Raw genomic sequence first — 15,085 nt, forward strand, 5'->3', positions numbered from 1 at the left:
TATTTTTGTTAGAGGTTTATTCTGCCCTCCTCTAAATACCAATGGACTGTGGGAAGGAAGGTTGCTGGAGGAGGGGAAGCTTTGACCTGCATGAGAAGGACCCCTGCTGACATGGCCAGTTTGACCCATTGAATGGCCTGAATACTATAAATGCTGCTTTATCCCTTCTTGAAAGGAACAAGATAGCATGGTCTAAATGCCTGGGTGTGCTTAAATAGGCAACTATGGGACATTTGATTTGAGCTTGTTTGAAATCTGAGCCCCCTGACAGCAAGGGAGGTGGCACAGGTCACCTCCATTACTCTGTGGATATAGGCTGGGGTCTCTTAAGAAATTGTCAACCTACAAACTTGCAGAGGTGAATTCCTTTCTTTGTGACTCGGCCTCTTGCTCTAGATCACGGCCTATAAAATTCTGCAAAATAATTCCTAAATATCATTTGAAAGAGCAAATGGTCCCGCTGAAAGGTTTGACAGTTTGACACACTCTGGATGGTTTTGATAGCTTGGGAGCTGAAACAAGGAAGGCCAGCTCTTCTCCTGCTTGTTATAGTCTCGATGTTTTTTAAATAGTGTCTAGTTGCTGTGCAGAGTTCTAGTGCTCCGAGCAATTTGACAGGCAATGAGTCTGCTTCAGTGATCCTAAATCCTTTTAGACTAATTTGCGAAAGCAGAAAAATAGCTAGCACCTTTCGGAGGCAGTGTTCAAAAACAGAAAATCAGGTATTGCCAATTAAAGGGCTATTTCAAACAATCATATCAAGACAGATTACTTTTAACTTCACTGATAATGCCATGCAGTGCCTTAAGTGACTGCTACTGAGACTTCTCTCTGCAGAGGCGAGATCTGAATACACCCAGCTCATCAGGGATTCAGACAAAGGTAGAGCCAGCCGGATCTGTGCATTGTAATGTTGCATATGGGCAAGGCAAATGCAGAAGATGAGCTTACTGTGTCCAGAATTGCCACAGGCCATTTTTAAGAGCCTCTGGCCTCTCAGTCACTGGCCTGCTAGTTAATTGCCACACAGACTCCATGACACATGGGCAGATAATATGACATTTTCAGTTTCTGTCACTAGCAAACGCCACACCGTGGCTAGCACTAGTTGCTAAGAAGCTGTCAAAATCCATTAGCAGCTGGCCAAAGTTGCCCTGTGGCACTTCCTCATGGCATCAGCAAATCGAGTAGAAATCACCCAGTGGAGCCTACTGTTATACTAATGAGGCTGTACGCCTGTTTATGGACTAGCATCATTTTTGTGATTATTTCCACCTTTTCAGTTTGCCTTCATAATTTGCCTTCATTTGGCAGCAGGGGAAGTCAAATCCAGGAATGAAGCCTCTGACATTTCCCCCCTTTCTCTCTCTTTCTCTCGCTCTCTCTCGCTTTGCAAATGTGGTTTCTGGCTGCTACAGTGTGGTTGTTGTTTCACTACACCTCCAGGTTACAATGAGGATAACAGCATACAAAAATTCATTGTGCTTGAGCATAACAAATAGTGTCCTGTACAAGCTGTACAGAGATGCAGGATAGTTCCTATGCCTGATGCATTATGCTGCCCCTGCTCTATACATTTGTATGCAAATCAAAAGTTTCAGGCATTGCCTATAATCACTGGCATTGCTTATAATTATTAGAGGCTGACAGTGTGCATGATATGGCCCATTTCATTGCAGTCTATTGAAAGTGTCATACTGTATGGAGAGTGATAATTGCATCAGGTCACCTGCCCCGCTGATTGTGGCGTATGGAAGATATCTGCCAATTCTCTGGTAATGGAACCCACATAGGCCAATACGTAACTGCCTTTGGAGAGTTTGACTGGCTTGTCCTGAACATTGTAAGCTGAGCAGGGCCATCCTAAGGCAGGCCATACATGGTTTGTATTTCGGCTGGTTCAGCAGGAACCGGTCGAGATTCGAACAGTGTATGAGCAGGCTGAATGTACCAAGTTGATTGATCGATCAGCTTGGGTACAACCAGCATACCAAGGTTTACCTACGATTATCGCTAGCAGCTTGCTTTAGCCACTAGCAATAATTACTGCTTCCTCCGCCCTCCCTTGCTCCCTCACTGGAAGAAGACAATGGCCCAGCAGGAGGGTTTTCCGCATCAACACTATCTGTGTTGATGAGGGAATCAAATAAAATTTGCTCCATGTATGGCTGGCCTAACTCTCTTGTACTAGATTGTATTGTAACTGTCTCCCTTATATTGAACAGTGCTGTGCAAACTGTTGGCGCTATATAAATCTTGTATAATAATAATACCAGTGCATTCCCATCACGAGTAAGAAAATAATCTTCTGGTACTCTGAGATCAATATTCTCATGATAAATAACACATTAAAGCAACAAAAATAGTTCTTACATTAAAGCGGAAAAGTTTTGTACTTGCAACATATGATCCATTCAGAATAATACTTTTTGAAAATGTTTTCTTTTGAATTAAAACCATAACATACATCAATTAGCGTAACTTTTTCAGTCAGTGGGATATATTAGGCAGTAAGTAAACATATTCATGAAGTTCATGTGTTGAAAGCAGAAAAAATAGGCATAGCAGTTTGTTGTATATGTTACTACGTAGATGCAGACCAGTTATGGACCTCCCTCATGCTGACTCCCCAGCCAACAGCACTTACAATGGGCACATGAGCATCCAAGCTGGACCAAAGAGAAATGGAAGAAGGTTGCCTAAATTGAAGAATCACTTTTTCTTTTACATCCTGTGGATGGCTGGGTGTGTGTGTAACACTTACCTGGGGAAGAGATGGCTCCAGGATACACTATGGGAAGAAGGCAAGCTGGCAGAGGCAGTGTGATGCTTTGGGCAATGTTCTGCTGTGAAACCTTGGGCCCTGCCATTCATGTGGATGTTACTTGTCACATACTACCTATTTATACATTGTTCCTGACCAAGTATACCCCTTCATGGAAACAGTATTCCCTGATGGCAGTGGCTGCTTTCAGCAGGATAATGTGCACTGCCACACTGCAAAAAGGATTCAAGAATGGTTTGAGATACACAACAACGAGTTTGAAGCGTTGACTTGGCCTACAAATTCTCCAGTTCTCAATCCAATTGAGCATCTCTGGGATGTGCTGGAAAAACAAGTCAGATCAATGGAGACCCCACCTTGCAACTTACAGGACTTAAATGACCTGCACCTGACAGCTTGGTGCTAGATAACACAGCCTACCTTCAGAGGTCATGTCTTCCTTCCCTTGATGGGTTAGGCTTATTTTTGTGGCATTATTAGCTGGGTGGTCATAAAGTTATGGTTGATCGGGTTGGATTCTAAACGATTTTCTTGCTTATGTGATGGGTGAACAGGTTTTATTTTCATGTGGATGTTCATTGTATGTCACGAGAGGTTATTTTGCCAGTAAATGTTAGTTCCACCAACCAAAGTGAGTAGGCTCTGACGTCTCTGTAAGGCATCGACTAATGCAGAAAAAGTTTTTCTTTTTTTTTTGCCTTTCTCTGTTTTACTATCATTTGCCAGCCACCATCAACTTGGCCTCCAGTGTAGACCAAGCATGGAATCAGTCTGAAGTGGGTGAAAACAATATAAAAAGGAAGTAAATGCTATTTTAATGGGATGCAGTACTTGCCCAGTATTATGGCCGCACTGAGTAAGCAATAGTAGTATTGCACATTTACTGATATCTGCAAAGCCGGATTTAAGCATTAGCAGGCTGTGGATAAGAGAAGGAGTGGTGATGCCTCAAGCCCCTAATCTAACAATCTCAAATTATCAAAACATTTCTTGACAAAATATGCCTCCTCGCTGTTTGCTTTTTCTTCGCTGTGTTTCTCTAAGTCGCGTTGGACAAGAGCAAGGTTTATTGTTTTAGGCTTTTCTGAACACGCATCAGTATTTACACTGGATTCTCAGCATTTGCTTCCAATGAAAATCTTGTCTTAGATTACGACTCAGCAGTGTAATTTCCCTCCCAGATGGGAGCAAAGTAGCTGTATTTGCCTAAAAACAGTAGGAAGAACAAACTATGTATTAAGCCTGGGCTGTTTTTGGCTTGACCTAATGATGTAACAGAAACCTTTTATTTGGGATAGGTCATTGCCAGAGATGGAAGGAGGGGATCTGGCTGCAGCTTGAAAGGTTTTCTTCATTGTATTTACATAAGTCTTCACTTACAAAATTCTGTGCTTAATGCTTCTGCTTTCATAAAGCAGAAATAAACAGGAAAGCTTCTGGTGAGTGTTCTACATGGAATGCAGAAAGGCTTCCCTCTCCTAATGGAGTATATAATTCAGGTGCCCTTAAGGCATGCTTTCAGGAATTCTTTTGCCTGAGGTAATGGGAAGCTCAGGCTGTTTTAAGGCCTTGATTATCTATTGATGCACAAAGCTTAATAAAAAGTCATCGCTTTCAGTTGGTAGTGGATATTTTCATAAATAATCAATTGCCCTTTGTATTATTACTATATTTAAAGTGTGGAATTTATATATTCTAATTCTAAAATTGTGCTGGATCTTGAAACGTACGCTGTAGGATTTCAGGGTGAAAAAAAAAAGGAAGAAAGTAAATTAGAGAAAAAAATATTTTGCTGTTTAATCAACAAATGTGTGTTTCTTTTCAAATAGCTCCTCTTAGCATATAAAGTAGATTGGCTCATTGAAATGTTAAATGCAGATGATTTGCTTCTACGGCTCTTTGCCTCTCTGATGCAGTTTTAGATTTTCATGGTTTTAGAGAAAAGAATAGGAAAATTCCAACATAAACAGCTCAGGTTGGAGGAACTAGTCACTTTATGAATGCCATTGTTATGGTTTCACTAGACTACTAGAGCATCCAACCACATTGTTCTTGTGTGATCTTATAGGAACTTCAACCTATTTTTCTTTTTTGTTAAGTATTTGCCTAAAGTAAATATTAGATGATGAATGTATACTGTATAAACACTTTTAGTTTCTTTTACTTTCTATGGCTTAAAAAAAAAAAAAAACTTTAGAAAGATTGCTTTGAGAACTCATTATTACATGTATGTAGTTTGTTTCTTTATGTATTTATCCATAAATCCTGTATCCTCTCCCGAAGTTTTGCATTTTATGAGGGCTCACACAGTATATAGTTACTAACTAGCGAAGCATACTAGTAACATTTAAAGTGGTTGTAAACCCCTCAAATGAAAAATGAACAAAGCATATCCTTCGATAGGATACTTGCCTCAACATAGAGCACCAAGTGTGATTTCTGTCAGTCCTTTGCTATTTACATAAGTCAGTTAAGACAGCCTATGCTGACATCAAGCAATCTTGGGATATGGTTGCACTCCCCCAGCACACAACAGGTGATTGAAATCCTCAGCTGTGCATGTCTCCATACAGAACTGTATGGGTTATGAGTGTCCTTTCGCTGCACCTGGTCTTAGATTACACTCAGCTCCCTGCTCTATGATGTGCAGTGTGAGACCTCAGATCCTTGCCCCCCACCTACTTGAGCTAAGAAAGGCTGTGTAAATTCTGTACTTTGAATGACTTTAGAGGAGAGAGGACTACAGGTAAAATTTGTTTCATCTCTGTGTATCACCTGAGGCAGAACTTCACTTTATATATGGGGTTTTATTAACTCTAAAGTGTACACCAATAAGGGGTTTCAACCACTTAAACAAATCTGCAATATATGCACATTTTTCCAGGTTTTATCCCTTTATATACACTGCAAGTACAGAAAAAATAGCTGTTGGTACGCCAGAAATATAGTGTGTTCCTACATTCCTTTTTGATATGGTAACACAGCCCTGAATTCTTAAGCACATGGTGTCAGCTTGCCTACTTTTTTTCTGATGGATTGCAAAGAACACAGACCTCTCCCTATCTAATCTCCCCCTCCTCATATTCATAACCCCTCCATGTGCACAGGCAGACAGCACAGGAAGTTACTGGCTCACAAGATTTCTGGCAAAATACACAAAGTAACTTTTTCACTAGCCGGTTCACACTGAGGCGATCCGACTTCGGGGGGCGACCTATGAAGTCGCGTGCACCGCTGTGCACTGCGACTTCGGCGCGACTTGCAGGGACTTCACATAATGGAAGTCTATGCAAGTCGCTCCCAGGTCGCCCAAAAGTAGTACAGGACCCTTTTTCTAAGTCGGAGCGACTTGTGTCGCTCCTATTAAAACGGGTCCTGTACTACTCAATGGACCGCGACCTATCGCGACTTGTCAGGCTGACAAGTCGCGCTAGTCTGAATGGGCTGAATGAACAGATATAACAAAACACTTTTAATTGTTAATTGTTAATTTTGCAAACCAAAAGGGAACAAATAAGTCTGGGGTAGTGTTTACTTTAATATCTACGTTTTTGAAGTGGAATTCCAGTCAAATACCCTCTAAGCCTTAACCTATTCTAAGAAAGGATCTGTATGACATGATCAACTCCCAGCGTAAGCTTCAGTGAAGAGGAGGGACAGCTGAGAACGGATGCCCCATTGTAAGCCTCTGGGTGACTCCACCGCACAGGCTCTGCAGCCTTTGTCTGCGATCTCTCCCCTTCACTGAAGCCGGCTTCTGGAGAGGTCATGTGACCATATCAGAGCACCCTCAGCATAGGTAAGTATAGACTTCTTTCCTTTGCAGGGTAGTTAGACTAGGTATAGAATGAGGGTTGGGGAAGGTTTAGGCTTAGTTAGTATTTGACTATACTTCCACTTTAAGTATACTGGACTATAAATTGCTTAATACAGACTTTGTCATCCATGAGACTGTTGCTGCCTCTTGCCTGCAGAAATGTTGTATTCAAAATGGCCATTGGCTTCAGTCGCCTCTCCTGCCATGAGAACATTTGGAGAGAGGATAGAATTCTGCCTGAACATGGCAAATGAAGACTCCAAAGGACATTGATGAACACAGTTGCACTCAATTTCTAAATGTCGCATCCTGCAAATGTATGCAAAGCATTCGCAGTTCCTATTTTTTATGGCTGAACATTTGTGAGTGCAGCACCACTTCCTGTTTTGCAATTGGCTACAACCAATATCTACCGAATATCTACCCCTTTAGAAACATTGATGACAAGTGTTGTGAACTAGATTGAGGCATAAATAACACAACAATCTGTCGTAAATTAATAGTGATGTGGACCACTTTTTAAACAGGTGAAATAACCTCAACATTAATTCTTGAATGCTTTTCTGAGAGTAGGCAAATTGCAACAAGTTAGCAAATCTGTGGTAAATTTGCCCCTATTTTACATAATTTGACAGTGTAGAAAATCTTCCACACTTTGGCATAATATGACAAAACAACAGGTGCAAAGTGATAGGACACATTTATTCCATGAAGTGCGACATTACAATAAATCTTTCAAATTTTTACAATAGGTAAACAAACTGTAACATATTGAAGGGGTTGTAAAGGTTCAGATTTGTTTTTATAAAAATAACAAACATGTTATACTTACCTGCTCTGTGCAAGTGTTTTGCACAGAGCAGCCCCGAACCTCCTCTTCTGGGGTGCCCTGGCGTCGCTCCTGGCTCCTCCTCTTCTAGGGTGCCCCCACGGAGAGCCGGTTTCCATGAGGGCACCTGTGCAAGCGTGCTCCCGAGTCCTGCTGCTGCATCCATTGACATAGACAGTGGGCCTCCACCCCGCCCCCTGCTCCCGTGTCACTGGATTTGATTGACAGCAGGGGGAGCCAATGGCTCCTACTGCTAACAACTTATCCAGTGAAGACAGAGAAAACAGCTGGAACTGCTGGGCTCATGCACATCACTGGAACGGATGGGCTTAGGTAAGAAAAAGGGGGGATCTGGGGGCAGCTGCAACAAAGAAGTTTTTCCACCTTAATACGTAATGCATTAAGGTGAAAAATCTTGAGACTTTACAATCCCTTTAACCTTAATCAATGCTACACCTGCAATTTTATTGACGAATGTCTCCCTCTGCATCTCAGTGTGTATGTAGACTTAGTTCAGTACAATTATGGGCATATTCTGAAAGAAATGTGCCAATATTGCAGGTAATATACTGCACTGCATGTCCAATATTTAAATTTCTCTGAGAACAATTTTCAAATTGTTTGTCCCTTTAAGCCAAAAAAAAATATTCAGTATTACTGTGGGTAGTTCTATTCCATCTTGACTATAGATTCAGATTTTTCTCACTCCCACCTAGTAACTCGAACCATGTGTCTACTAGCCGGCTGTCATTTGCATATCATTTGCACTTTCTTTTTATTTTCTTGAGATGTTAAAAATAAAGTATATCTTAGAGCTTGTTCAGAACAGCCTCATTAGACCACATTGGACATCATTGCCCAATGCACTCCCAGTGTCTAGACAAAGTCTTTTGTCCAAAAGTTTCAGTTTACCCCAATGTGCTGTGATGATGTAAACTAAAAAAAGTAGGACAGGTTGCACTTTAATGTAATGCAGCACGTTGCAACAAGCAACAGTTCTCTGTGATGCATAGCTGAAGAAAATGTATTATTATCTATTACAGATATTTATATAGCGCTAACAATTTCGACAGCACTTTACATTTACAAGTAAACAGCGTGATGCATTGCATTGAAGCATCCCTACCCGACATGCGCTAGCATGCACATGTTTTACAGAGCTTAATATGAACCTACTGGGGGGGAATGGGCCCTTAATCTATACGTTTTTATCATAGATATAAAATGTTACATATGTTCTTATTAATTGCATTGCATACTGTAAAGATTACGTGGGCACAGACACATGATGCTAATTAATTGGTTTTATATGACAATTTCAGGAGCAATATCAGTACATAGCAAAAGCTCTTTGGCATTGGTGCTCTCAAATTTCTCCAATGTATTTAATATTTTAATAGATTTTGGATGAGTATGAGTTCCTGCGTAGTGATTGGATGTTTTTTCCTGTGTACTGAATCCAAGCATTTGGATAAACTGTAGATTTACATTCTGTATTGGCGCACAGTTTATTTTGTTATTATTTAATAAACTACTCAAAATATGCGTACATTTATATGACAATCTATTATATGACATTATGCCCACTAACACTGGAACCAAATGATCACGTGTGGCCTATATTTAGATATTCTGTCTGAGGCTGTCTATACGTAGCCCATTAAATGGAAGAGATTCACATAAAGATTGGTTTTAATACCTGGGCCATGTATGGGTTAACAGCAGAGCAAAAACAAGCACTTTTATTGCATGGAGGGATTTCTAATATGTTTCATACTCTCTTTGTGAGCAATGTTCATTACCTTTTTTATGGGGAAAAGAGATGAACCATTCACCATGTGAGTTGGGGAAAACCTTGTAGGGTACCCTGATTCTTGTAAGAAAAGTGAACTTTTATACCAGCTGTCATTCACCATAAGAGATCTCCAACTCTATGCCTACCCTTAACTCATAGAAGCAAAATGAAGTCAATGGCTCGTGTTTTATAGTGATGAACTCACTCTGAGATTTTTATTGGGTGTGGATAATACTTGGTGGCGCTGTTTCAGAGGAGTACAGCCTCCTTCATCAAGCCATTCTTGAAACGTTGCCACCATGTATTAACCACACCAAATAAAAATCTCAGAGCTAGTTCATCACCGTATTGCATGTGCCGTTAAATACATTTTTTTTTTTTCTATTTGATATTGTTAGAAATAGAAGGAAGTCTCCTTTCAGTTCATTTTGCATCATGTTCCTGTTTCCATTTTCTTCAGCAGTGCTGCCAATGTTTGTCACACTATATAGTGGAAATACTCCAAATGGCAATTACAGCACTATGTTTTGGTCAGTGTTTTATAAAATAAATGATGTAATCAAACTCATCTGGTGGAGTTTTCAGAGAAAAAAAGAGATACAAAATGGTTTTGAAGTATGACTTTCAACCTAGCAGCCCACTGGTGTCTTCAACTGGAAGTTCCACATGTGTTCCACACATAAATTATAGGCACATCTGTGCAATTCAGGTTAAATATTTAAAGTACCCCCAGTGGTCTTTAGATGTAGAGGATTTAATGTTACAATACTCTTTTAACTGACTAATTTTCATATTTATTCATATTTCTAATTTTTCTCAGGTGATGGGTTGGACAATAGTGTAGCCTCACCGAGTACGGGGGATGATGATGACCCAGACAAAGATAAAAAACGTCATAAAAAGCGAGGTATCTTTCCCAAAGTGGCCACAAACATCATGAGGGCGTGGCTTTTCCAACACCTAACGGTAAGTCACCCACTCACTGCTGTTTACTTATCAGTATATGTATTGTACTGCACAAGCTAGTCTGATGCTTTATAAAGAAATCATTAATCAAGAATACACCTGATGTTAGATGGTCATTCTTTTCACTATGTGGGCATTTTTATTTAAAACGAAAACGCATGCTGACAGATTCAGGGCTGAATTTATAAAATATATTCTTTAATGGTGAAGTTTGTAAGTGGAAGGAATAATTGGTAACTATACACTGCCATGTATATATGCAGTATCTCACAAAAGTGAGTACACCCCTCACATTTTTGTAAATATTTTATTATACCTTTTCATGTGACAACACTGACAGCACTGACAGCTTGTATTACAGTGTAAATTTGCTGTCCCTTTAAAATAGCTCAACACACAGCCATTAATGTCTAAACCGCTGGCAAAAAAGTGAGTACACTGCCTTAACCCTCTTGGGCATGGAGTTCACCAGAGCTTCAAAGGTGGCCACTGGAGTCCTCTTCCACTCCTCCATGACGACATCACGGAGCTGGTGGATGTTAGAGACCTTGCGCTCCTCCACCTTCTGTTTGAGGATGCCCCACAGATGCTCAATAGAGTTTATGTCTGAAGACATGCTTTGCCAGTCCATCACCTTTACCCTCAGCCTCTTTAGCAAGGCAGTGCTCGTCTTGGAGGTGTGTTTGGGGTTGTTATCATGTTGGAATACTGCCCTGCGGCCCAGTATCTGAAGGGAGGGGATCATGCTCTGCTTCAGTATGTCACAGTACATGTTGGCATTCATGGCTCCCTCAATGAACTGTAGCTCCTCAGTGCCGGCAGCGCTTATGCAGCCCCAGACCATGACACTCCCACCACCAGGCTTGACTGCAGGCAAGACACACTTGTCTTTGTACTCCTCACCTGGTTGCCACGCTTGACACCATCTGAACCAAATAAGTTTATCTTGGTCTCATCAGACCACAGGACATGGTTCAAGTAAACCAGGTCCTTAGCCTGCTTGTCTTCAGCAAACTGTTTGCAGGCTTTCTTGTGCATCATCTTTAGAAGAGGCTTCCTCCTGGGATGACAGCTGTGCAGACCAATTTGATGCATTGTGCAGAGTATGGTGTGAGCACTGACAGGCTGACCCCCACCCCTTCAACCTCTGCAGCATCGCTGGCAGCACTCATACATCTATTTCCCAAAGACAACCTCTGGATATGACGCTGAGCAAGTGCACTCAACTTCTTTGGTCGACCATAGCGAGGCCTGTTCTGAGTAGAACCTGTCCTGGTAAGCCGCTGTATGGTCTTGACCACCGTGCTGCAGTTCAGGTTCAGGGTCTTGGCAATCTTTTTATAGCCTAGGCCATCTTTATGTAGAGCAACAATTCTTTTTTCAGATCCTCAGAGAGTTATTTGCCATGAGGTGCCATGTTGAACTTCCAGTGACCACTATGAGAGAGTGAGAGTGATAACACCACATTTAACACACCTGCTCCCAATTCACACCTGAGACCTTTTAACACTAATGACTCACATGACACCAGGGAGGGAAAATGGCTAATTGGGCCCAATTTGGACATTTTGACTTAGGGGTGTACTCACTTTTGTTGCCAGCGATTTAGACATTAATGGCTGTGTGTTGAGTTATTTTGAGGGGACAGCAAATTTACACTGTTATACAAGCTGTACACTCACTACTTTACATTGTACAAAGTGTCATTCCTTCAGTGTTGTCACATGAAAAGATATAATAAAATATTTACAAAAATGTGAGGGGTCTACTCACTTCTGTGAGATACTGTATATATATATATATATATATTTGTGCTCCCCTACCATACCTGCTAAACATGGCACCTGGGAAGGAAGACCTTTCTTGTACTTCCGTACTTCCTTCCCTTATAACATCGGTGGACTTCAGCAGACGGTGGTTGCCATGACTGACCAACATGACATGACCAGCTTTTTAGCATTTCCTTTTATGCTTCCCTCTATATCATGTCCCTAGTCCCAGAGCAATGGGCCGATCTCTGCATCATCTATGCTTTTCCAATTACAGAATGTCACAATGCATGCCAAGGGGGCTATTAAGCTTAGGCTTTCTCAAGAGATACAAGGACAGGAGCTATGTCTACAAATTATGATCAGGTGGTGTTCTAACTGCATATTCATCCTTACCAATAAGCTTTCTCCAGGAGACCCCCTCATCCACGGTGACCTGTATAAAGTGGCATCAAAGTATCCACACCATGCCCCCACATCATATCTTATGAAATTTTGTGCAGGGGTCCCTGTGTATTCTATGTCTTTTAAGGAGATCTAGGGTTTAAACTAATGTACTCAGTTTAGTGTCAAACTTGGCCTCCAAAGCAAATTAATGTACAGTGCCATCATCTAATTATATCCCTACCAGACACGTCACACAACCAACGTTCAATCACATCAGAATGCAACATCAGCATTTAGTACATGGGGGACCAGTGACATCAGTGATTTATGCAGGGTATTGTTAAAAAGTGGAAACGAAATGAACATTGTAAGATACAACTCACTTATAAAGAAAACGTTCCATTCCTGAAAGCTTGAATGGTATCCACTTATTATGTGAACAAATCTAGGCACTGTTTGCTTTGTAATGCATCCACTAGACAGATAAAGATCCATGGTAAAATTTGCTGTATGATAATAATAAATCTGAAGTTAAACACATGTAATAAAAATCCCTACACTTATTTGCATTACTATCACTAGATAAATGTTTACTTAAGTTCATAGTGAGAGTTATGTCGCTCATTTCCTACATCCAAAGGAAATCAACAATGTGTAATAATTTCTTCCTGTGTGCTCTCCAGAGGCTAGTAAAGCATAGTTCATTGTCTGAATAGGTTCGGAGTGGTTCATTCTATGTACAGGTATTCCCGATTCACACATAGAAAGTGGTCTCTGTGATTCAGTGCTTTATATTGCTTAAGTACAGAAATGTTTCTATTTGTATAAGCATCTTTTCTAATCTTTCTGCTTGTTAATATGCATCATAATCTAATTTAGTAATTGCATATTGTGGTCATTATAAGAGTTATATGTAAAAAGACTAGTGTTTCATGTTACTGCATCTTATACAAAGGGGTTGCCTGGATGGTGAATTCCCATCATTTATGTCGTCTGCCCATTGCCCAGCATTAGATATTTTGATATCATAATTTGAACATTGCTAAAGATAATTGGATAGTATAGTTTTTCTCCATGTTGGAAACTATACTATGAAATATTCGAACATTCCTTTTACCTGGAGAAAGAAATAATCCTGAAATTGCCAATGGAATCAGGTCCGCCCAGCGGTGTCCAGTTTTAGACCTCAAGGCTCTTTAACTGTGCATGTATGTGCGCTCTCTTCACACATTTAGTCCCCGTCACACAAGTGCAACTTGTCATGCAATTTGACAGGTCCAAATCGAATGACAAGTCGCACTCTATTGTGCGCAATAGAACTGGTCAAATCTGTGCGATGCCGACTTTTCGGTGTCCCACTGATATCAGGTGCGACTTGAGCATAAAATAGCAAGATGTCAGTCAAGTCGAACTGACATGGGGCTTTGGAATTGTGCGCTTTCAAGTGAAGTCGTACGATCTCAAAGTTGGTTTGGGTGTGACCGGGGGCTTACATGTGAGCTAATTGAGTTTTTTCTAATGAATGCAGCTGTGCCCCTCTAGGCTAGTGGAGAAAACATACACTGTTAGTAAGCCATTTGCATTGTAAGGACCTGTGTTGACGGCTTTTGTTCACTTCAGGACTGGTTCTCTATACAAGTCTACTGAAATGCAAAGCAGCTTAAAGCAGGTCAGATGCAAGTCAGAAGGAGGTCAACTGCAGGTCGAATGCACTTGCAATAAATTTGAAATGACCAGAAGCAACTCAAATCCATATTAAAAGCACATTGCATTGAAATTCAACAGAGCCCAGGGTTCAGTTTCCATGAGATGTTATTTTTGAGGCACTTATATCAGTTCTCTCCTATATGGGTTTAATCTCCCCAACCAGCCCTACTCTGTGTGTATGACTTTGGCAGGGACATTAGGTGATAAGCTACCTCAGGGAAACTGATTATACATGGTCATTAAGTGCTGTTGCTGGAGTAATACCTATGAATAGAATATGTTTAGAGAAATGTAGCTGCTGTAAAACTGGACTTAGGAATTTGTTCAAATATCATTAGTGCCTTTTGATGCACTTTTCTTGATTTTGTAACAACGTTTATGGTAAATGCTCAGGCTAACAAGGTCCCACTGACTAGTGAGGGTGCAGGCTGGGGAAAGGTTTGTTCATGATTAAGCCCCAGAGGCAGGGCGTAACATGTTCGGGCATGGCTTGGGGGAATCAAGCTAAGGCAGCTTTTACCTGCTAACCACTCTGGTCGGGTGAGGTGTGCAGTGGCCAGGCTGCTTCCTACTTCTACAATGTTTACATTTTTAATTTGAGTAAAATACCCTGAAAACATAGTTTCTCATGAGCAGATCCAGCTGTTTAATTCTAGTATATGACCATACCCATAATCTTTTTACAAAACAGGTTATATATTTTTACAAGGACTTTACTATATTGCAGCCCTCCCCAGAAATAACTCTAGGTCTTATTATCGGGGTAGGGCTTATTTTCGGGGAAACATGGTAGTCACAAGTGTTTGAGTGCATTGTAGAAGTTACAGCACTATGATCATGAGCACTTTGTTCTATCAAAAAGTAAATGGATTACATGTGCATTCAGATTATTTATTTTGTAACTAGTCTAGATAAGATTTACTCATCGTAACACAGGACCAAAAAAAAAGCAAATCTATATAGTAATAACACCTAACATGGGTCTGTGCGAAATTGTTATACTCAGATTTTAACATAAAGCTTAACAGTC

At 40.7% G+C, this 15,085-nt stretch overlaps 1 protein-coding gene across 2 annotated transcripts in view; it reads left to right on the forward strand.

Moving 5' to 3' along the window:
- Positions 1-15,085, forward strand: part of MEIS1 (Meis homeobox 1) — a 192,581-nt gene that overhangs the window by 85,082 nt on the left and 92,414 nt on the right. For both annotated transcript variants that reach the window (XM_082250164.1, XM_082250165.1), the window contains exon 8: positions 10,047-10,192. In XM_082250164.1, the coding sequence (XP_082106290.1) occupies positions 10,047-10,192 (146 nt within the window). The remainder of the gene's footprint in view (positions 1-10,046; positions 10,193-15,085) is intronic.

The sequence above is a fragment of the Pelophylax lessonae genome (genome assembly GCF_965119305.1).
Source record: "Pelophylax lessonae genome assembly, chromosome: 3".
NCBI classification, from domain to species: Eukaryota; Metazoa; Chordata; class Amphibia; order Anura; family Ranidae; genus Pelophylax; species Pelophylax lessonae.